Source organism: Engraulis encrasicolus, chromosome 16 (genome assembly GCF_034702125.1).
Source record: "Engraulis encrasicolus isolate BLACKSEA-1 chromosome 16, IST_EnEncr_1.0, whole genome shotgun sequence".
Classification (NCBI taxonomy): domain Eukaryota; kingdom Metazoa; phylum Chordata; class Actinopteri; order Clupeiformes; family Engraulidae; genus Engraulis; species Engraulis encrasicolus.
Window position 1 is genome coordinate 33,651,227 of NC_085872.1, and position 23,784 is coordinate 33,675,010.

A 23,784-nucleotide genomic window follows, 5' to 3' on the forward strand; every position below is an offset into this window, starting at 1 on the left:
GACCTTTCATTTCATACTCCAAGTCTGAATTATAGCATTGGTAATTGTTACTTGTTAATCAATTCTAGCTACTAGCTATCCTAATACTTGACAATTATTTTCCACAGTATCTTTAGACTCCCACACAATTTCTCTCAGAAGGGTCATTATCATTTGCTGTAGCTGTTAATTTGTAGATTCCATAGCAGCCTGGCATATCCACAGAGCATAAAACGAGTCTTTTCTGCTCCACTTGGGGGCAGATACCTCCAGAGCTGCTAGGGAAGCCATCGGCATGGGCACTGACCCTGGACACAGCAGAGCAGCTGAGGGAGTGAGGGTGTCTGTCAGTCTGAGTGCTGCCATGGCGACGATGTCAACAAATGCACAAACTGTCAGGTGGGACTAATGCCACGAGGCAGCTGATGTTACAGTGGCCCTTTGGGAAGCTTACCTTCCATGCTGGCAGACACCCAAGCTCACAGCACAGAAGAGTCACAGCGTAAATCAACTGCCACCAACAACAACAACTGTTCTGCAGCCTCCGCCAGCACAACCAACACCAATGCAAAGGCCTGGACTCATGCTTCAGCTCTTTCTCCATTCCTGTCTCCTCCATCTGCAATTCACATAATAGTCTCCACAAACAAGAACATTCAAACACAGATGTCTTGTGCAAATTCAGAGGTGCTGAGATAGAAATGTTTTGTTGGTTTTAAATTATAATGATCTTCCTATCTTGATTACTGATTACACAGACATGTGTACATCCATAAAATGTAGCCTACAATGAAGGGATGTCGGTATTCTAGCATCCCACCACTTGTTATCACAAATGAAAGGGGAAAAAAATAACTGAGCAAACATAAATGACAATAGGCCTACAGTATATGAGCATTAAACCACACCGGACAGCTTGCACTGCAGTTTATTCCTATGACAGTGTCAACATTGCCATGCCCCCGTTCCTCCTTCCCCGTCACACATCTCTCGTAACATTCCATCTTCACACAGTCTTCTGCTCGTCCACCCCAGCCTCAGTCGCTCCTTCGTCTCCGGCCTTTCCGGAACCCAACCGGTGGACTCTTGCTGATCGGCTTGGGTCCACTCCTAGAGTGGTGTCATCACGTCACAACATTTGGAAACATTGCTTGCTCCCTCTGCACGTCGCTAAATCTGTCCCATGGCATTCCCAGCCTACTGTAAATGCAAGCTTTCCCCGTGTCTCGCCTCCAAAGGTTCTCCCATTAGGGCAAAACCAGAGTGGACCGAGGGGTTCAGTCTTCAATTGCAAACATGTGTTGTTTATTGCATGGTGTTTGTGGGATGTGTACAGTCATGAGTGTGTGCATGTGTGCGTGTGTGAGTGTGTGCGTGCGTGCGTGCGAGTGTGTGTGCGCACATGCGCAAGCATATGCATGCATGTGCATTTGCACGAGATATACAGATGTATCACACCGTTTTCTATGTTGTGCATGTAGACATCAGAGATTTCCGATTACATTTCTGTACATTGTGTTTTTCCAGTTAAATTAAAAAAAACATTTGTGTGACATTTTTGAACCTCTATTTAAAGCATGAGATTAAGTAGCCCATCATGTAGGCCTAGTAAGTCTTAATAAGGTAGGCTATACCTCACCGGAGGCTGAATGGAAAGATGTTGCTCGCTGAGGTGTTAGCAGTCAATAAAGAGCAGGGGTAACTGTACAGCACAGAGGTACAGCACCATCTCTAGCATTAGCTCATCTGTCACGGCTGGACATAAACAAGTCCCATTTGGGACCAGATTTATGCTTCACTGTTTTGGAGAGTGCCATGACAGTGTTTCACACCAGTGATATCATCTATAATTCTGAGATTGCATTTAAAACCTCATCCAACAAGGCTTGCAGTTTCAGAAGCAGAGAGCATGCTGCAGGATTCATTGCAAAATCCGTTTGCCTTAATATGTCTTAAACTGCTCAGTGGAATAAATACATTTCAAATGTTCAGAGCAAAAGTTAGTCAGATGTTAAATGTTCTTATAACTGAACATGCTGTCTCTTACTGTGCTGTACTTTATAGCTGCATATAAGAAGGTATATGCTTAACTAATAAAATACAAATGAAAATAAATCAAAACAAAATGATCATGATGATTCCCACGACTGCTGAAATCTTCAAAAATGAGACATGTGAAAATCATTCTTTCAGTTGGTAGACTAATAGACTGACCTGCAGTTCTATGTGATCCACAAAATCTGACTCTACATACAGTAGGAACATAGCAAAAAAAAATAGATACAAAGAACTTTAAAATTGGGAGGGTAAAACAGGAAAAAACCTCCCAGTTTTTAAACTGTTAAGTAATTTAGAGAGGGCCGATATGAAAGAACAGTTGCCGACATGACTTACTGTCATCAGAGCAACAAAAAAAGAAACACTTCATGGACAGAAAAAAGAAGGAGGACAGAGCAGAGAACTTCAGCGAGCAGAGAAGAGAAAATGTGACACTCAGGTCATAGTGGTTATTGCTAGATATCTATCACACTGAAGAGACACTTCAAAAGAATTAATTAAACCACAAAACAAGAGACAAAGGACGGCGAGGGAAGTCCATAAAGTCAAAACATTTGGGCCTTTGCTGTGGCGTGCTTGTTAAATTGAACCCAGCTTTTCATAAGGAGTAATACTGAAGCTGCTTAGTAAAGGACATTTAACGAATACAATTGGTTATAACCCGGATGAATAAGAGGTGTTTGCATGTGTGTGTGTTTGTGTGTGTGTGTGTGTGTGTGTGTGTGTGTGTGTGTGTGTGTGTGTGTGTGTGTGTGTGTGTGTGTGTGTGTGTGTGTGTGTGTGTGTGTGTGTGTGTGTGTGTGTGTGTGTGTGTGTGTGTGTGTGTGTGTGCACTCGTAAGCATGTGTTTACGCATGCGTGTTTGTAGGTGTGTGCATGTGTGCTTGCATGTGTGTGTTCAACCTTAAGTGTGTGTGTGTGTGTGTGTGTGTGTGTGTGTGTGTGTGTGTGTGTGTGTGTGTGTGTGTGTGTGTGTGTGAGAGAGAGAGAGAGAGAGAGAGAGAGAGAGAGAGAGAGAGAGAGAGAGAGACAGACAGACAGACAGACAGACAGACAGACAGAGACACAGAGAGAGAGACAGACAGAGACAGAGAGATGATGATGGTGGTGATGATGATGATGATGATGATGATGAGGAGGAGGAGGAGCAGGAGGATGCCGCCAAAATGTAAGGGTTCTCAATATGTTCATGCAAACCTGTTATCTTTGAATTCAAAAAAAGGATGGCAATATCTTTTGATCATCTTTCTCTTAAAAGTATACACTCCTGGAGGCCATGTACTCATTGATTCTATTTACCATTTTCACCTCCAGCTTTCTCAGACCATATCCTACTGTAAATGCCTTCAAGTGCTCAGCTCTTGGGCAAAAAATGGTTATAAACATTGATGATGCTTGATATAGGACCTCATGGTGTTGCTGTTCCATTTTATATTACCTGGGCCAAACCTTGTTGTTTGAGGGACTGGATTGTTATAAAGATAGCATATTGGACAAAACACCATTAGCCCACATACCTGTAAGGTCCTGAAAGTTACCTTAAAATTATTCATTGGAGGATTTTCACTCTCACTGAGAGATGCAACTAATCCGAGAGTCAGTGGAATATGTAAAAGCAAAAAACTATCAACCAGACGGATGTTTCTGTATAAAGATAATATATTTCAACATTCTGTGCTATCCATACTTCATACAACCAGTTCATACAGGCTCTTGTATCACACTCCTGCTTAACAATTACAGGTACAACTAAGGCAACAATCTATATGGTTTGTGTATATTTCTCATGACTTCATGAGTAGCCTAAGCATTTCCTCTCAGAGCAGACAGCAGTAAAGTAAAATACATTTTGCTTAGAACCTATAATTCCATAGAACCAAATGCAGATCTTCACACATTGATCAACTAGGGTACTCTATACACAGAGAAAGTGCACTGCCACTTTGGGCCTTTTTTTTTTTTTTTACAATACAGGGAATCACTTGTAGGCTGGCATGATTTTTACACAACAGCGAATTGTGAAAATTTGCCAACAACAAAACAAACAAACAACAAAAAATTATGACAATCGACAGAGTGAAGAAGTGGACAAGACCGTACACACAAGTAGACAAAGGTGGATAAAATAGATAAACAGTCCAGGAAGACATTCCAGACAGGGAGAGATCCTATAAGAGAGAGAAAAGAAGGAGAGAAAAAAAACACAACATTAATTGTATATTTGGGAATGCATCTCCATTACGTAACATTGTGTGGTAAAGATTTTGTTATTTTGTTCATGCTCTTCAGAGGTTACTATGCAGATAATACCATAAATATATTTGAATTAAATGTTAAGGTTTCAATTACAATAATTTCAATAAAGTGTTGAAATATCTCAAACATTTGATATCATTTGAATCTAATTTGTTTTTCTGAAATAAAAAAATACCCACATGGTACCCGCATTGCACCTTCATTGTTTGTTAAAACACTTTCAAAGAGCAGAGAGTGCAAAAGCTTCCTTCACTAACCCGAACACACAAATTATATAACAAACACCAAAACCCAATGTAATAAAAATCGGCGCATGAAAGTATGTGGGAAGGGAACTGCATACGTTCCTCTAACATGCCTTCTTGGAGCAGTGGATGCTATACATAATTCTGATGAGCATGTCCATAAAGTTAAATTTATGGCCAGCCAAATGTACCCATGGGTATCTCCCCCCTTATGGAGAAGGCCTTCAGCCCCGAGCCCCATTCTCACCTCTCTCCTGCCCCCAACAGGGTGGGAGGACATGCAGCTACAGTACAGTACACAACAGGGCTGACAGCTCTTATGGAACCACATGTGCGGGTGCTATACTCTATGTGGTTGTGATCGGTAAACAAAGATAGAGCAGCACATGTCTTTGTGTCAGGCTAAATGTTTTGTGTCTATGTATGCATGCTCTGGCACTTTGGGCTTGCTGAATCTGAATAGGTCCATGCTGACATATGAATCCGTGTGTCTTCCTTTGTGTGTGTGAATTTGCTAGAGCTTTTCTGTGTGTGTGTGTACTGCTTGTTGGTGTCTATGTATGTGCTAGTGCTCTTTATTGATGTGTGTGTGTGTGTGTGTGTGTGTGTGTGTGTGTGTGTGTGTGTGTGTGTGTGTGTGTGTGTGTGTGTGTGTGTGTGTGTGTGTGTGTACGTGTACGTGTACGTGTGTGTACGTGTGTGCACGCACGTGTGTGTGTGTCCATGTGCATGTATGGCGTGAGCATGCATGCGTGTGCCTGGGCAGGTATGTGTGAAAGAGAATGTCGCTGTGTATGTGTATGTGTATGTGTGTGTGTGTGTGTGTGTGTGTGTGTGTGTGTGTGTGTGTGTGTGTGTGAGTGCATGTGTGTCTGTGCATGTGCGTGTGTGTGTGTGTGTATGTGTGTAAGAGGGGGCCTATAAAAAGGCTGCGCCCCTGTTGCAGCCCCCCGAGCCTCAGGCTTGCAGGCTGATCGCTCCCAGCAGCTGTCATCCCTCTGCATCAGCACAACAAATGCTTCACATGGACTGACCTTTTCCACAGCCACTCGCCAAGCCAGGCCCCTCCCCACACTCTTGCCAAACGTTCTCTTCTCCTACTCTTTCATTTATCCATCTCGCATACTCCGTCTTTTGTCCTCATCCCTGTCATTGCTATCTATCTACGTATCTATCTCTTGCTATCTCAGTCTATCTGTCAGTCTGTCAGTCTGTCTGTCAAGCTTAGTGTTCCGTTTTCTAGGGGGTCTGTGCTCCCCTCTATCGTTCTATGTATCTCTACAAATACTGTGTTCCACATCACTGTACATGAAATCTCCCACAAGTATCTGAGAGAGAGAGAGAGAGAGAGAGAGAGAGAGAGAGAGAGAGAGAGAGAGAGAGAGAGAAAGAAAGAAGATTTCGGGTGTCTGTGTGTAGGCTAGGCGTGCTCATAATAAATATGCCTTGTGGAAGGATTATGTCTATTTCTGTAGATGTGTATGATTGGTTAGCAGAAATTACAGTGGCAAAATACTGTGATTGCAAAAAGAGCTTTTGCCTACACAGAAAACCCTGAGTTGTCCAATAGTCATATGAACTGCCTCTAAAGCGGTTCTCCCGGCTATTAATTCCCCAACAATGACAGCACTAATTGCTACGTTTTATGTTTCACGACTCATTTGAGTTTATGTTCATGGCATTCACACGAGGTACAGGCAGCTCGGCAGGCACATATCCGGTAGGTAATGCTTAGACGAGAGAATGGCAGCGGTTGGCCTGGGACCCCAGCATGCAGCAGCCATGGGCTACCCTCCCGTTGGTTGGAGTCGGGTTACGCAGAGGTGTCATGGTCGGTCAATTAACACAAGCGACACGGGCTTTTACTACACTACAGCGTGAACACGCTAGTCAAACAAGGTGCCATACAGCAGATCAACTGCAGAAAACAAGTCTTTTAGGGTCAGTGCACACTAGTGGATATTAGCATGTGCGTTCATATTGACCTCTGCAAGAGGGCCACAGCAAAGCGTGGACTGCTAAGGATAGATGATCTATGTATAACTTATTCTGAACGGTTTGGCATCGCGGCGGACGTTGGGCTTATCATTCATGTGGCTGTCAAAGAGGCGTCAGGATGAAACCCCAACTCATCTCAATCAGTATTTTCAGCAGAGGAGCAACTGGGTCCCACCAAATCACTAAAATATACCACCACATATGTTTTTTGCTGAGGAGGAACTGGGGAGTGTATCAGTCTGACAACTATCTTTCTTGCATGCTTTCGGTCCATGAGAGTTGGTGGAGTGGAAATTGTTCCACATCCACAGAACAGTTTTTTAAGACATGCATTTCACTACATTCTATATGCACAAGAGGAGGGAAATGTATAAGATATTTTTCAATATTAATCCCTTAACCCATATATGGGAAATACGCCATTTAATGAAATAAAGATGGCTGCAGGGATTGATAATATACACAATACGGCACACACTGCTCTGGGGGGAAAAAGCAATTAACTATTTAACATTTTGGCATGCTAATTGAAATGAGGAGATATGTTTAAGGATTCTTTTCTTCAGCTGTATACCAGTGATAGATAACAATGCATCACACTATTTGACTATAGACAGATATAAATCTAGAGTACATAGGCCTACTCTCAGCAATATATATAAGGTGCTGAATCTGTAGTTGAGAAATTCTACTGGGCATGGTGTTTTAGACACCTGTTAAACAAGGAAGTACAATTGCAGCACAAACAAAATTTTACCAGGGATGAAGACTGCATCTACTAATGCCTCTTTTCCACTGCTGGTCTTCTGGTAGGCCTACAGCTCGACACAGCCTGACTCGGCTGCCACTTTTTGCTTTCCCAATAGGCACGACACAGCTCAATCGTGAAGCAAAAAGTGGCGGCCGAGTCACGCTGTGTCGAGCTGTAGGCCTACCAGAAAACTGGCAGTGGAAAAGAGGCATAAGGCTACACTGCACACCAGGGTTTTGAACTAGAGTATCACCAAGTGGTTTGTTCTGAACAGAAATAGTATTATGGTGCTATGGGTCAACCTGTTGAAGGAGGTAGGTCTGACTCTGCACTGCCAATAAGCTAAAAAAAATTGTGATTTAAAAAGCATCGTTTCGATCCCCCTGGATCTTAATCAGCCTGATCTACCCTAGCCTGATGAAGATCCAGGGTGATCAAAGCATTACTTTTTAAATAAGTTTAATTAATCAATTTAATTAATTTTAATAAGTTTAATTTGTGGAGCTTATTAGCAGTGTGCAGACCTACCTTCTTCAACTGTCTGACAGTTTTGTCTGGCACCTGCAAAGAGTGTTTTTGGATTTGCGCACCCTACCCAAAACTGCTATGGGTCAACTTGCCAAAGGAGCCAAACATATTCTAAGCTTGGTTGCTTTTTGCAATTCAATCACTGCTGAAGATTGAGCTGATGGACTACACTATTTACATATCACATAATGACATGGCAGACTTGGAGACTGTAGGCCTTCTGATTGCCTTACAGTCATAAACTCTCCCTGCTCTATCCATGGATTGAGTGTGCTAAAATATAAGCATAATAGGTCATCGTACAGGTAATAGCTACTTAAGGAACAAAATTAACTGTGATTAACTGGTTACTATTAATACGCAATTCTGTTCCAGTAGGCCTATCTGTTTTAATTCCATTTCATCGCCATTATAATTTGAAAAAGCTCCCGCGCTGACAATTTCGCTGTTTTCTTTAATACACAACATTTCGGTCCAAGACCTTCATCAGGTATTTTTTTTTACATGATTACCTGATGAAGGTCTAAGACCGAAACATTGCGTATAAAGAAAACAGCGAAATGGTCAGTTTTTTTCCCAAACAGTTTGCCGAGTGACCCATGGGCCATCTCTGACACACCTGCCAGCTGAGGTGTGCGAAAAAAATATGCACATCATTATCCACATCAAAATGACAAAAGTTTCTAGCCAAAATTCATTGACAGTGCCATGGTATCAGGTATCACGGCAACATACAAGGACAATGAATAGAAAGGGCAAAATCACTCACAAGTTGGTTACCAGCTACCGATGCTCCACAACAAAGCTCATGGTGGTTCCATCGAAGGAGGGCGGGGCGATGATGCGGGGCCCCTGCTGTGTTGTGATGCTGATGACAGGCTTGGTACCTGAAGTGCCAGGCACGGCACCAACCCCACGGGCAACTGGAGAGTGACCGAGTGGGTATGTGGCCCCTGTGCTGGTCTGTGTCCCCGTGTCTTTGCCCTGCAACCGTTCAGCGTCTCCCTCTGATTGTGTGGAGGATGAGAGAGACTGGGAGGTGAAGGCTGTGGGGGATGCCATTAGGCCAGGGTAGATCATGTATGTGGGGGCAAATGCAGCCCCTGGACTCAGTGCAAGGGGAGAGATGGGCATGGGGACGGGGGTTAGAGGCTGGGGAGGGGGCACAGGCACGTCCACATATTGTCCTGTCTCTGGGTCGTACAGCCTCTTGGTAGCAGGCTGCACTGGTGTGTCCACCAAGTAATAGTGGCCTGTGGTTGGGTCCAGCAGCATTTTCTTCTGGGTTTGTTGCTGCTGCTGTTGCATGGGATCAGTGACAGTAGAAACCAGAGAGGGGGGGATGCAGAAGACCTGGGGGGCTGTAGCAGCCAGGGGGATGGGGAGGGAATGGTGATAGATGGTAGTGCCCGTGGGGCTCTCTGGAGCCCACGATTCCATGATAATAGGGGAGCGCTTTAAGGACATTTGCTGGCTGGATGTCCCAGGTTGGCTGGATTCTAGGGGTGATCCCAGCTTCCTACTAGCCGTGGTTGATGCAGAGGATGCTGATGTGTCTGTGGGGCAAGCTTTGACAGGAATAGTCAGATAGTTCTCAGTCTCAGCTTGTGCAAGTTTCGCAGCCTGGGCCTGGAGTGAGGTTTCAGCACTTTTAATCAAACTCTTCTCCTCAGCTTCTTGTTTAGGTGAAGTAATGTTTACTGACAGTGGGGATTTTTTAAATGTATGTGTTATTGTTTTGCTGTTTGGTTGGATACCTTGTTGAGCAGAACAACTCTGCTTCACGCTATTGTTTGAAGATGCACTGCAGACTGGTGTTTTTAAGCTACTGCCAACATTTACCTCACATTTATTATTGAATCGCTCAGCATGAACATTGAATGATTTACTTGTGCTTGTGTCCTCTTGACCATAAATGCCTAATTTAAAATTCACTTTATCGTCTGTCGAATGTGCCACCGCTGGCAACAGCGTGCTGGCCAAGGCTGGTGGATTTATTATGGAACTCAATGACCTCTCATTTTCAAAACCTTTCCCCAGCTCGACCTCTAATTCTGATTTTGTTGGACCACCTTGTTCCTCACTGGTAATTAGGGATAAAACGTGACTGTCTGTTACTGGATGCGGTGCCTGTGTCTTGCGCTTCCATTCATTACGATCGAAAACATACAGCTGTTCCATTGTTTTCACGGCAGCTTTTAACTTTTCAAGGGCAGCTTGATTTGTCACTTTGGACTCGGATTTCTTTTCCACAGTTTCAACTGTTTTGTCTTGCCTTTGTTTTACAGCTTTCGTTTCCATTTTTAATTCAGCCGAGTCAACATACGGCTGTTTTACGCACGGAGTTCTACCTGCTGAACGAGTGGCAAATACACTGTCGTTTCTAATTGAGTCAGCCAGTGGTTTTGGTGATAACCTGTCTAATTCAGAAGGGCACTCTACTTGCCCCCTTTTGGGTGTCTCAGGTGCGTATCTACATTGTTTCCTTGCGTTATTTGTATTGACAGAGTGGCATTTAATAATCATTGGAGACTGGGGTGGTTTTTTATCGGGTTCTTTCTTAAATAGGCCAACTTCACTTAACAGAGAGGTCGATGAAACTGCTTTGTTTTCAGCATTTTCTAATGCTACAAATCTGTAAGAACTTTTCACCAGTTTCCGCACATCGCGGACTTGGTGAATAGGCGTTTGAAATTTTCCCTTGCTCTCCCTAATGTCACGGACTGTGAAATGGGGCACTCTATCCGACGCGGACGGCATCTGGCATTTGGATTCAGACACGACTTTTAGAGGGTACGTGGAGGTAAGGCCAATATTAGGGGTCAGAAGGTTGGCAATGTTAAAGGGGTGGCTTTTGTTGTCTTTAACACTTCGTAATCGTATTTTGATTTCGGGTGCCTTGCTGGCTTGTAACACTGCAGACCTATGAAGGTTACACAAGTTTTTTTCTCTACTACACTCGTCCTCTCCCTGCTCCGTGACGCCATCATGTATATTTTTATCCTGCGTGTGTTGTTCCTCCTCCCTGTCTTTGAAGAGGAGATGCGAGCTTGGCACATACAAGTGCGACATTTTCGTTAATTTGCCGCTTACTGGAGGGCTCTCGTGCTTTTCCGAAATTCTAACTGTTGGCGGGATCATATCTGTGGTAACTTCCTCTTTGTCGTTCCCTGGTTCCACATTACCACTCTGTTCGCCATCCTTATAGGACTTAAAAGCGCTCTTTTCGCTTTGGGGAAGAGTCACCGCTTTAGTGTCACAAATATCCTTGTTAGATTTACACATTACACCACCTTGACTTTCCAGGGTCGGTTCAGCAATAGTCGTTGCGCACTGTCCCTGTTGCTCCCTGGGATCAATGGTTGATAAAGTATCCACTACGTCTCCCAGTTCATGCAGTGCAACTGGCCCAGAGTCTGTTTCAGACTCCTGTCTTTGCTCACATTTACAGTGGTCGGGCTCTTTCGATGTGTCCGGGTCTCCTGACTGAAAGCAAGGTGACTGAGCAGTGTGTGTGTCACGTATCTCCCCTCTCTCCATTTTACGCTCTTGTTCAAACTGCATTTTTTTCGAGATTACATTTTTTAGTAAACTAGAGGCAAAAACTGCTTTCTTGTATGTGTCATCCATAGTGTCCCCGCAGTCACTGTGAGGGTTGGCACCCGCACTCCCTGGCCTTGATGGCATGATGCCGGTAACCTCATCCGCGGAACGTGATCCTGTGGTATTTTCTACGCATTTTGCACGCCTTTGACACGTCGGTAGCCCCGCTTCAACATTGCAACTGAAGTTAAGCGTCTCCGTCAGAGTAATCATTTCACCCTGACCTTGATCGTCATACTGTTCCATTATTTCTATTTTCTTAGTAGAAGAGGACTCTTTCTGGAAATTCGAACGTGTCTGCTTTTTATGGGAACATGATTTTGTTTGAGCTTCTTTTATATCGCCAACTTCAACTATATTTTTGCACCCAGGATTTTTATTAACTTCAAATGTTGAACTTCTGTGTGAAATAAGACGTTTCTCACGTCCATGATTCATATTACCATAATTCAGATCAAACATAGCTGACCACTTGTTGAAGTCTATACCATGTTCTGATATTGACGATTCACTGGATGTGCTCAAATTGATAGCATCAAAGTAAGGACAAGCCAAACTCCTAAACGACTTGGCAGTTAAATTTCGAACTTCCTTGTCAGCGTCGTCCAGCTCGCTAATTGAACTTGACGCGCCACTGGAATATTCGTTAATGTCCTTTCCTTTCAGCTGAGGGGCCAGGTGCTGGCGACCGGGCGCCGGGATGAAATAGTGTGCACGGTCAAAGACAGCTTCCCTGCTCGAGTCCGAACCTTTGAAAAAGTACTCACTCCTCTCACCTGTGCGTCTGGCACGGTAGCAGTTCGTCTCATTCTCCTGGGCGTTCTTGGCGTTTATTGCCCTAGATGATGTTTCAATTGACAGGTGGATTTGTCCCGATGTTTCGCCACAGTTTAGATGTTTGCAAATACTTTCATCTGAACTCACACATTTGTCCGAGTCACAAACATCGCTTTCGGTACTGCCAGGGGCTCGTCCAGTACCACGTTGGCCCGCATTAACCGACTGCCCTTTACTGATTTTTGCTTTACCAACTTTCCCATCCAAAATCAATGTACTCTCCGTCGTCTCGTCGCTCTCAAAAGATGCATAATCCACAAATGAGTACACAAGATTGTCATCCTCATAATCCCAACATGGTCCACGGCCAATTTCGTAGTCCACATCATGGTCTAATTCTGTTAACTGAATTTCGTGAGTTGTAATATAATGAGATTCATCTGCAAATGTATTGACAGTGGATTGATCCGATAATACCACGCTACTGGAGCCATCTTCCGATTCGCTCTGGCTGTTTAGGTACATGTCCGTATAGCGCAGCTCCTCGCTTTCGTAGGAAACATTTTGCGGATTATAATCTTGCAAAATAATTTCTGTTTGAGGGTCAGTCTCCGTGGTAGGCATTTCAGATGCTGAAATCTCATTATCGGGAGATGTTGAGGAGACGAAGCTCTCACACTCCCCCACCTTAGCGTTCTTCGAGTGATCCTGGTGATGGTCCTTGGAGGGGGTCTGCGTAATATTGCCCTTTTCCTTACGTTTGCCAGGGCTTCCGTCACCAACGGTTGACGTATCACTCTGACATTTGAATACCGCCAACTGACTGCCTTCTCCAGTAAAGGTGACTTTAACGGTTTTCGTTCCATCTGTTTTCATAACCGAACTATTGCTCAGATCCGCATAATTGGACTCCTCAGTTTGACTCTTAATACTTGGTTTCTTTTCGTCTGCTAAGCACTTTTTGAAAGGTGCCGTGTCCCCAATTGGGCTGATGGTCGACTGAAGTGTTTCCATCTGCCTTTTCAGTTGTGGTGCCAGGGAGGCTTTCTTATTGGTGATGTTGTCCCACACCAGTGGATAAAACCTGCGTGGATGGCAGAGTGGGAGAGAGAGGGAGAGGGGTAGAGAGGGGAGAGATGTAGAGAGAAAGAGAGCAAGAGAGGGGGGAGCCCACTGACTTCACAGTGCAAAGGTTGGTGCTTTTCACTGGGCTGTTCCACCCTGACCGCTGTTCTTGGGCACAGTTGTTGGCGTTACGCACAAACCTTTTTTCAGACGACGCATTTGTGGAGCCGCTGATCTGGTATGATCCCCACGGAGACTCTCGCACATGCTCATTCCATGCCGTCAAACTAGTGGACTGCTACAAAACATTTGGTCGCTCAAGCGATGCATGTTCCCTAAAGGGTAACTGTATCCTATATCTATAGTTTTAAATTCAAGCGAAGTGATGCGCAAAAATCTCCTGTGCATGTCTCGCCAGAGCGCATCTAATTGGGCGCAGGCATAGTGCAGAGAACATTGATGCTGAGCTTCACATCAGCGAAAATAACCGTTTTAATTACAAGCAATTAACTAGTCACGAATATAAAAATACATCACCCCCCCAAAAAAAAAAACCCTCTCGCCAAGCTATTATTATTATTATTATTATTTGCAAAGTGAATTCCCTGACCACTTCGGTGAAGACATTAGCCTATAGAAGTACAAGTTCACTTTCAACGCCACCTGACGTCACATAAAGAAAAATGAAATCTATCTATTAAACTCGAACTATTTTTGTGATGTTACGCGTGTTGTTTACATTAGTGGAAAGAGTATGCTCAGTCTACCCAGTAGGCCTATGTTGCCGAGCCAGTACTCTGACAAAGGCCTTCGGACTGGAAACATTTGTTGAAGAGAATATGTTATCAATGCTCCGCTCGCGACAGCTGCGGACTCTTATTAGAGCGTAATGCCCGATGCCAGTGGCCTCTCGTTCCAGGTGGTCCGTTTACAAGTGATAGTAAGATCCGGAGCTCGTGCGAATTAATACAGAGACATTGGCTCCCTTCTATGAGGTCCACGGTGAAGTTTAGTTAGCGCGTCATACAAATTAAGTTTGGAGGTGTGGAGGTTGCAAAGTTTTGCTTTTTTCAATATTCGAAAAAGGCGGTGCTTGGCTAAACGTCAAGTAGAGTATGCAGAGGAGGAGGGCGGAAATGGTTGCATATCACAACAGGTGGTTGTGATTTGCCATCACTCAAAATCACCACTTCCATCGAGTAGGTTCACGTTTCCGAAAAAGCTAAATAATAATTATAACAATAACAACAACAATATTATTATTGTTGTTGTTGTTGTTATTATTGCTATTATTGTTATTATTATTATTATTATTATTATTATTAGTAGTAGTATTATTATTATTATTTAATACATAAATAAATAAAGAAAGAAAGAAAATACTTTTAAAAAAGAATAACGTATATCATGCCCTGTTCATGGACGTTATCTTGATAAACGTATTCATGTTCAGGTTTAAACGACCTCCACAAAGAGGATAATTTTAGGCAGCTATTTAAAATGTGGAGGCCTCTCACGCAAGCACTGCAGAGATCAGTTACTTACTGTGGGCCCTATCAAACAGCAGGTGGTAAATCATGAACACCATTAATCAAAGCTGTGCCTTTGCATATAGGCTACCATCATTCGGTACGCCTCTTTCTCTTCCTCTGTCTGACTTGCCTTTAGCCCCCTCCCCATTAATGCAGACATACTAAAAGACACACAATCCAATCTGCAACCACATATGGGTCTGGATAGACTGTCAAAATTCCAGTTTCTGAAAAGAAGCCACGATAATCAGTAAAGTATACACTTATTCAGATCCTTGCATGCTATTACATCACTGTCCACTGATTGTGCAAATTCTCACACTAATGATAATGCATGTAAAGCAAAACATATAGGCTAGGCCTACATATAGAACATTTTAAACATGCAATCATATCTCCAAGGACAGCATTCTACTGCTAGCTCTGAAATGGTCTGTGAATCATTGCAGAGACATCCCAGACACTGTAGATATGCCACTGCCATGAACAAGGGATTTGGCTGCAGCACTGCGCCACCTCAGTCATATAAGTATGACATGTGAAGTCGCAGAGCAGAGCAGCTCCATGGCCCGATGACCCTTGGCAAAGGGCCTACTCCTAGCTAACCTTTGGGGATAGAAAACACAAAGAAGCAGGAGATTCAACCACTGTTGCTGTCTGGGACAAGAAAACACACAGAATGTAGGCCTATGTAGGTTTGGAGAGAGAGAGGGGGGGGGGGGGGACGACACACTAGATATTTGGAAATGTAAATGGCCTGCCGGGTGGGATGGCAAAGCCAGGTGAGGGAGAAGTTGGTATGCATGAAAATAAGTAAAATATTGGATGTGTTGCCCCTTTATCGTGTGTGTGTGTGTGTGTGTGTGTGTGTGTGTGTGTGTGTGTGTGTGTGTGTGTGTGTCTGTGTGTCTGTGTGTGTGTGTGTGCTCATTAAATCGCTCATTTAATTTTGATTGCTTGTTTTCTCTCACAATTGTTCAACATTGTTACGTTACCCATGTATTCATGTATTCAAAGGCTTTAGGCTGCATCATGAAACTTCTGCCCACAAATACATTTGGAGAAAAAGCTTGAGTTTAGAATATAATGCTTGCCGTGGTTATGATCTGGGGGGGATTGTGCAATTATCATGATAGCATTATAACCACATAGAGAGAATTTAGGGAATGCATGACGAATGCATGTCTTGTTATGGGTATATGGCCATGTCTCAAATTCTATGTTGTTCCATGTTGTTTACTGCTTGAACATCACCTTTAATATAACATGTAAAACAAAGTATGGAAATGTGCTGTGTGTGAAATATGTGTGTGAAATACATGTAGCATGATTGTGTCTTTAATTACAAAGACACATTTTATATACAGTACAGTACAGTGTAATGGAGCTAGCTCATTTTGATATGCATCTAAAGCGTACACAGATATCACTGCTTGGTATGTCAGAATGCAGGACGAGTTGTCGTAAAATCTGGGAACAGCTTGAATTTCATGGGGGTGTGCTGGGGTGTCCAACCGGGATACTCTCATGCTGTGGGAGATAGTTCTTCTGGATTTCCCATTTGAGGAAACCAATAAAATAAATATTGATGGAGAAATTAGGAGGCAACAAACACTTACATCACACTGATCCTTGTACACTGACTATAGTTGTTAAGTTTGTGTGGTAGTCATAGGTAGTCATCAGGCAGCATGTAAGCTTCAATACAGTATACTTTGAGCCGTAGGATATTTTGACAATACCACACTCATGGCAAGGCCACACTCTCTAGCATGGACATGAAAACATTGCCATTGAGGGTGGTGCTCCTACAATGCCATATTTGGAGAATTTATAAGCTAGATATCCAACAGTATAAGCAAAACAAAAAAAAGATGTATGTCGCTACAGTAATGTGTAAGACCAGTAATATTCTGTAAAATGTAAGGAACAGCTGCTGGGTAATGAAATGCCAACTTGTTTGTGACAGCGACTGAAAAATAGTTCTGTCTTTTCAATTGGTGACCAAAACTAGGGAGAGAAATAGTTAAATAGACTCAGGAAATCTGGCCTGGCCATCCTGCCAAAGTCTCCCCTTCTTGACACTTCTGCATAAATAAACCTGGGCAGGTAAAGATCACTCTCCATTTAGGCTGAGGAATGCCAGTTGAGTTCATTTGACTTGAGTTTATATATATATATATATTTTTAATCTTTATACACTCATTCACAGTGTGTTGTATGTCATTTTTAATCTCGTGTTGTGAGAAGTGTAACAACAGCCTGCTGCATACCACATTGCAATATTATTGAGACTTCAGTATGTCATTTATTAACCGAGCAAATAATGTAGGACTAATACGACAACATTAAGATAGAACAATGACTGTATTGTTGTGGTGAGGTGTACATTTGACATTAGGATTACAGTTACATGATTAGCAATGAGATATAAGAATAAGATACACAGGTGGGGAATTAGGCACTTCCACACATGGGCTCGTTTGCCCATGAAGACCCAAAGTTGAATACTGCCTGGCTCATTTCCCAATCCTATTTCTCTCCCTCCATCATTTATTGTCTGCATTCTCAATGCATATTATTATTATTATTATTATTATTATTATTATTATTATTATTATTATTATTATCTTTTAGCTGGGAAACCAAGCAAGACACTGGCCCTATGCATGGGATCACTCTCTTAAACCATGGCAAGACAAACTGCTACAATGTGAGAGCAAGAGTTTTGGAAATTATATATCTGCGGCTGGATCTCTTGAGCAACACACTTAGCCCTTCCCCATCAGGGACAATAACTCTGACAAGTCATGTTTGGTATTATTTATGATCATGCCCTTTGGTCGTACTCGGTGCAACCATTGCCTGAAAAAGCCGAGGATGATGTAGGGCTGTCATCAATAACTCGAGGCATGTGCGACATCTCTGGACAGGCCCTGGCTGCGCACACATGCACGCACATACACACACACAGAGCGTTTATTATAAATATATTTTATACGTTCGGCTTCATTCGCCAGGCGCCTAGTGGGCAGAGATACTGTGTCCACACAAGGAACTGCACTGGGGAGGAATAGAATGGGGGATATCATCACTAATTCAAACTCATATGCTAGCTGGATTAGCTGTGTAGTGTATCAGTGGTGTATGAATCTATAGGCCTACACGTTTTCCCAATGCATTTCAAAACACAAGACGACGATATTATCTCTATGACTCAAAACAATTTCCCGAATCTTCTGACCATAAAAAGACTAAAATAAACCATTTCATGTTGACATGAGACACCGTTAAGTGTTTTTTTTTTTTAAGAAAACAAGTTGTTCCATTTCTTTTTTTTGTGAAGAGAAGAACGGTATGTGGCTCAGCTTGTAGTGTGTCCACTGCCCATAAAATGGAAAATGCCCCTGAAACAGAGCTGTTCTAAAGAATGTCTCAGTCACCCTTAGAAGGATCCTCTACTGCGGTTGAATTACTGGAGTGGGCATCTGAGGTAAAACGCTAGAAGGCCCAAGGACATGTGAAAAATGGCAGTGATCCCTCTTGAATACCCAAGCTTCCACTGTTAGATAAATTAACGGAGAATACCTCAACACAATCAACGTGTGCACCATTTAGAAATAGTTTTATCCCTGTGGAAATCACATGTGGCATTCTTTTTATTACTTTCATTTACTTTTGCTCATTCAACACATTTCAGAACTGGAAATGCACTCAGAACTGGAAGTTTTGGGAGTTTTGTGGAATGTCAAAATTCGCCCTATCCCTCAATGGTGAAGAATCTTTTTAAAAATTCTGGATCTGGATCACCACCAAAAGCTAACCACTTGTTCCTTTTGTTATTTCCAAACACATACATTTTCTAAGTTATCCTGCTGACAGACAGACAAACAGATAGGCAAACAAACCAATGTGACCGAAAACATCACTTCCTTGGCAGAGGTAACAATGAGCACTGCAGATCTTTTTCAGTTCAACACCCATTATTTGCAGTCTTATTCAAAGTGAGAAAAAAAGGCTGAAAACCAACCTACAATTGCTCCCCACCACCACCTAGTGGCAGATCATCAGAGGTACAATTCGAATTGAGTGAAAGATATGCTGTATTACTTACTGACCAAAATCTCAACAATTACACTATGCTAGACAATAACAGGAAAAATAAACATAGCCGTGTTTGTGGAGTAACAGTTCATCCAGAAATATACTCGCAATTCTTTTACACTTAGGACCCTTTGTCAAAGTGCAATTGTCATTGTTATGTCCTTTCTGTAGACCAAAAATCGATGATCTCATCCGATTTTCATTCTGGTCCCATGAGATGGTTCACCTCATCCAATCAGGGAGGACAACCACACATAGTTTGAGTGTCTTTTGAGTAAAAAACCTTGAATTCCAATCTGGTGGGCACTGAAGTACACAGTGAAAACTGATTTGTCAAACGTACTACTTGGCACTCTCTTTTCCATGCTAAAGCTGATACCAAATGCAACAAAAATAGCTGCTGCTCCCTGAGATTTCTGTTATGGTCCATTTTTTCCCCCAGTCAGCAACTCCTAATAAACAATTCCATGATGGTGGATGGAAAGTGCTACATCTTCTCATAGGTGAGTTCATGGCCACAGGTGGTGCATGTTTTCTTGTACAAGTCCTCCTCCTCGTCCAGCAGCACCTCAGGGCCATACTCATGCTGGTGCACATTAGTGTCCTTTCGGAACATGCTGCTCCTCACCGCTTTCCTCAGCTCTGTCGAAAAACCAATACTCATTTTTTACAAAGTGATTCATTGAAAACTGACAACTGACTGAATAGTTCAAATTTGGTTGATAGTGTGTGTACCTAATGAAGACTGAAAGTGTATTGAACAAATGCTCATCATTTCTGTCATAAATGTAATTTCTCTCTCACACACATGCTTTAGACAGAGCTTAATGCCACAACTAACCTTTGACCTTCTTATTGAAGCGTTTTTGTTTCTGGACCTCTCGGTTCTCCTCGCGGGTCTCCTTGGCCTCCTCCAGTGCCTCTTCACTCCCCCACACCTCCATGCCACGCCGCTCCACCTGAGAGCACAACAATACATTAGACTTCAATGGAGACTAGGTGCTGCTGAAGGACTAAAGCCCAATGTTACAAATATATTTCCAACACCATTGCAGTATCTGGTAGCACTTTACTTAAAGCCAACATTATAAGCACATTTATAACAAATTATAACGCACATTATAATTACTTACAACGTATTATGACTACACTCATAATGCTTCATGATGCTTTATATCAGCAGTTATGACTAACTATGAATCTAGCTTATAATGCTTTATAAATCCAAGGGTGTAATGAGTGTTTATGACTGGCTATAAACTACAGGCTGCCTGATGGGGCTTATAGTACATTATGAGTACCTATACCCCTCTATGCACAGACCTGGATGATAAATTGTCATAAGGCTTCATACGATGCTATAATGTTTCATGTGAGCTCATAAGTCGTCAATGTGTGCTCTAAGTAAAGTGAAATTCATATGGATGCATCTATAATGCACTGTATAATGCACATATATAATGCATCATAATGTACTGTAAGCCCCATCAGGCAGCCTGTAGTTTATATCCAGTCATGAGCACTCATAATACCCTTCGATTTATAAATTATTATAAGCTAGATTCATGGTTATTCATTACTGTGACATAAAGCATCATGAAACATCATTGGTGTAGTCGTAATGCGTTGTAAGTAATTATAATGTGCATTATAATTTGTTATAAATGTGCTCATAATGCGCTATAGATATGGGCTTCATAGAAAGTGTTACCCAGTATCTTAATATCGGCCCATATCGTACAGCCTGTGCAGTTTAAAACCAGGATGGCTAATGTAAGGGAGCCAACAAGTGTGGGCCAATCAGATGGGTGTGTAAGATGGGTACCTGCAGCTGTAGATACAACTTCATATCCCCCCAGCGAGGGTTGTGGGGGTTCTTCCTGATGATGAAGCGTAATGGCGGCTCCCTCTTGTCCAGGTCAACGTCCTTTAACAGATAGTTGTTCTTCGCCTCAGTGCGTGTGATAAGCTTGTGTTTCACATCATTGTCCCTATAAATCGATAAAAAATGTTTCAAATCATATAAACATTATTAATTCCTTGCTCTTCAAATGCTTTACAGACACTGAATTGTGATATTGCATTTCTTTAGACTTTCTTGTGGATACACACCCAAAGGGTTTGAGCTGAGCTTCTGTGCAGTTGCTTTTATATATTTTTTTTTTACTTTTTACATTCAGTAATTCAGTTCTTTGTTGGATTAAAACGTAGTGTGCATTAGTTTATCTTAAACTAGGCCTATAGGCCGATCATCTATTGCATGACCTCCATCTTGTCCACTTTCATAACATTTGACACCCATGGACGCACTCTCTCTCCCTCTCAACTAACTATGCATACAGATCTGCACAAACACTAGGCCCCCCATACTCAAATAGCGGCCCGCGGGCCACTTGTGGCCCGTGGGGCATATATTTGTGGCCCTCGAATAATTTTGAAAATTTAAAAAAAAAAAAAAAAAAAAAAAATTTTATTTATTTTTTTTTTTTTTTTGGTCCGATCGCGCTGCCAGCTCTTATTTTTAAATCGCGCCACAGACGCTAGGAAGATGCGTGCCGTGTCTCCGCCCCCTCAATCCGTTTCTCCTTGCAGGCTCCAAGCAGAAGTGACTATGAGGGTGGCAGAGGCTGTTGTGAGGTAGACTACAGAAGGGAAGGACGGTAGAACTTGTAAATAAATTATTTACAAAGTTCTCTTTGCCTCGTTTTTGAAAGTAATGGTCCACATTTCATTGCATACAGTGTGTTAGGACTTCGAATTGGTTTAGCACTAGCTGTAGCTAGTTGCTAACACAAATGAAGGCAAATTGTGTTTGAGCTCTGCTGGCAGCTAACTAGGGGTAGCCTACTTAAAAACGAATTGCTTGATAAACTTTTCACACTTTTAAACAGTCCCCAAATAGCTCGTTTGGAAAGCTAAGCCCCTCATAAGATTTCAAACAAAGTTATGAGCAACTTGATGATTTATTATTGGCTGTTGCATTTAATCAACATTTTGCCATTTTCTTGTTGACAAAACCTGGTGTTCTCCTATCTAGGCTATGTGTCCTCCTCTTTGTTGGGTCCATTGCATCTGATTCTCATTATGCATGTCAGAGCTGCATAAAAAAAGGCATAATAAACATTTGTTTGAAAAATGTTACCTTCAGGCTTATTGGTTTTCTCACTAAGAAATAAATGTTTATGAATGTAGTCTGCAAATATAGGCTAATCTTATGTCATTTAAAAAAGATAATTTTATGTCATTTAAAAAAAATACTGAAAGGTGGGTGGCAATGACAGCAAGGCAGGCACCTCACCCCACAGTGCTCCAGAAAAATGCAGGCCCTTTATGAGAGAAATGTTCTCCCATCCTGTCACTGGAAACTAAATATCTGCTGTGGGTGTGAGTGTGTGTGTTTTGTGATTACAAAGGCCTTATCATTTTTATTTTTTTTTAATACTTTTTTTGGTGGGGATCGTGTTGTGTCAGCCCGGCCCGGCCCGGCCCTTTATTGGGAGGAATTTTGAAAAACTGGCCCTCGGGGACTTTTAATTGAGTACCCCTGCACTAGGCAGAGAGCACTACAGGTTGATTTCCTCTCTATGTAAATTTGTGGGCCAACGGTCCTGACCACAAGAACACAGCTGCTTGCAAGGATGACTCCTTACAGATATTCTCAACTGCGCTTTTTATGAGGTCTCCCTAGGCCTGTTAAATGAATACTCATAGGCCTACCTGCAGTTGTCACACACTGCCAGATCAAAGCTATTGCTCAGATATGAATCCATGAAGGGCTTGGAGCACTCCTCACAAACCGCATAGTCACACTCAATTACTGGAGCTGTAAAACATGTCACATACACACACATTATATTATGGCCATCCTCATCATGACACAATTGACAGGTGCATCATTTAGAATGTGGGTGCATCCTAACCTGAAAAAAGAGGCAGTCCTACCTGGTTCGTGGGTCATTTTCTTTACTACGGGTTCTTCATCTTCGTTTTCTTCAATGAAGAATCCTGCCCCCGAATCTACAGTCTTCGCTACTTTAGCACTAGTCCCACCTAAAGCACACACAAACAAAATAAAGCAGGCCATTGGCCCACTTAGATATGGTTCATATTTTCTATGCGAAACACATTTATGTAACTATTCTGTTCAATCAAATTTTCGGCTACCTTGCCCAAGGGCTGACGAGGGTCGGCTGGCCAGTCGTGCCTGTCTCAGCATCAGTGCCCGCTGTCTGTTGCGCTCTATCTTGGCCAACATAAAAGCAGACAATGGCTGAGGCGAAGCTTCTGACGACTGACCATTGGATGCCTTTTCTTCAACGTCCCCCTCCATGTTCAACACAAACCACCTACTGCTTGGTGCAATGCAGAAAATGTTTTCCCAAGTCGTTTGGAAACAAAAACAACAGAGCAGTGCGCTCTGGACACAACTAGAAGGCGAGAACCCGATTCACGCTTAGTAGGCTATCTAGCCTGAACGGAATAATATGAGGACATTTGCACAACATAAGGACTCGATGTGTTGACACTATGTGAAGCCCAATAGACGAATTACACAAAATCCAATTATTTTCTCAGTTCACGCAGACTTTTTGGTCAACTGCTGTGTTCACAGAGCTACACTAGTAAAGCGCCTGTGGCTAATTGGCTACATAACACGTTTTCTTCGTTGGAGGACCGTCAAGGACCGGTTCAACGTTGCCACCTAGAGTTGTGGAGTATATGACTGGTTAAAGTACAGGTTCGAATTCTTTGTGTGACAGTAATGCTGTTGTGAAATAATGACAATGCCAAAGGAGATCTTTGGGAAGAATTCACTAAACTGATTAGATTTTATGACTGTACGATAGGCTATTTTATGTAGGCTATTTGGGTAATGGCCCACACACAC

At 42.5% G+C, this 23,784-nt stretch overlaps 2 protein-coding genes across 2 annotated transcripts; both read right to left on the bottom strand.

The window, feature by feature from the left end:
• Positions 1–3,813: 3,813 nt before the first annotated feature.
• Positions 3,814–13,369, bottom strand: LOC134465644 (uncharacterized protein C4orf54 homolog). The gene is made up of 2 exons (XM_063219418.1): positions 8,585–13,369; positions 3,814–4,205 (listed from the first exon to the last, which is right to left on the bottom strand). The coding sequence occupies exon 1, from the start codon at positions 13,207–13,209 to the stop codon at positions 8,599–8,601; it is 4,611 nt and encodes a 1,536-aa protein (XP_063075488.1). The 5' UTR covers positions 13,210–13,369; the 3' UTR covers positions 3,814–4,205; positions 8,585–8,598.
• A 5,044-nt stretch (positions 13,370–18,413) lies between these two features.
• On the bottom strand, positions 18,414–23,530 carry xpa (xeroderma pigmentosum, complementation group A). Its single transcript, XM_063219419.1, has 6 exons — positions 23,061–23,530; positions 22,839–22,946; positions 22,614–22,719; positions 20,722–20,887; positions 19,738–19,855; positions 18,414–19,538 (listed from the first exon to the last, which is right to left on the bottom strand). Exons 1-6 carry the CDS (start codon positions 23,224–23,226, stop codon positions 19,384–19,386), a joined length of 819 nt encoding a protein of 272 aa, XP_063075489.1. The 5' UTR covers positions 23,227–23,530; the 3' UTR covers positions 18,414–19,383.
• Between the last annotated feature and the right edge of the window lie 254 nt (positions 23,531–23,784).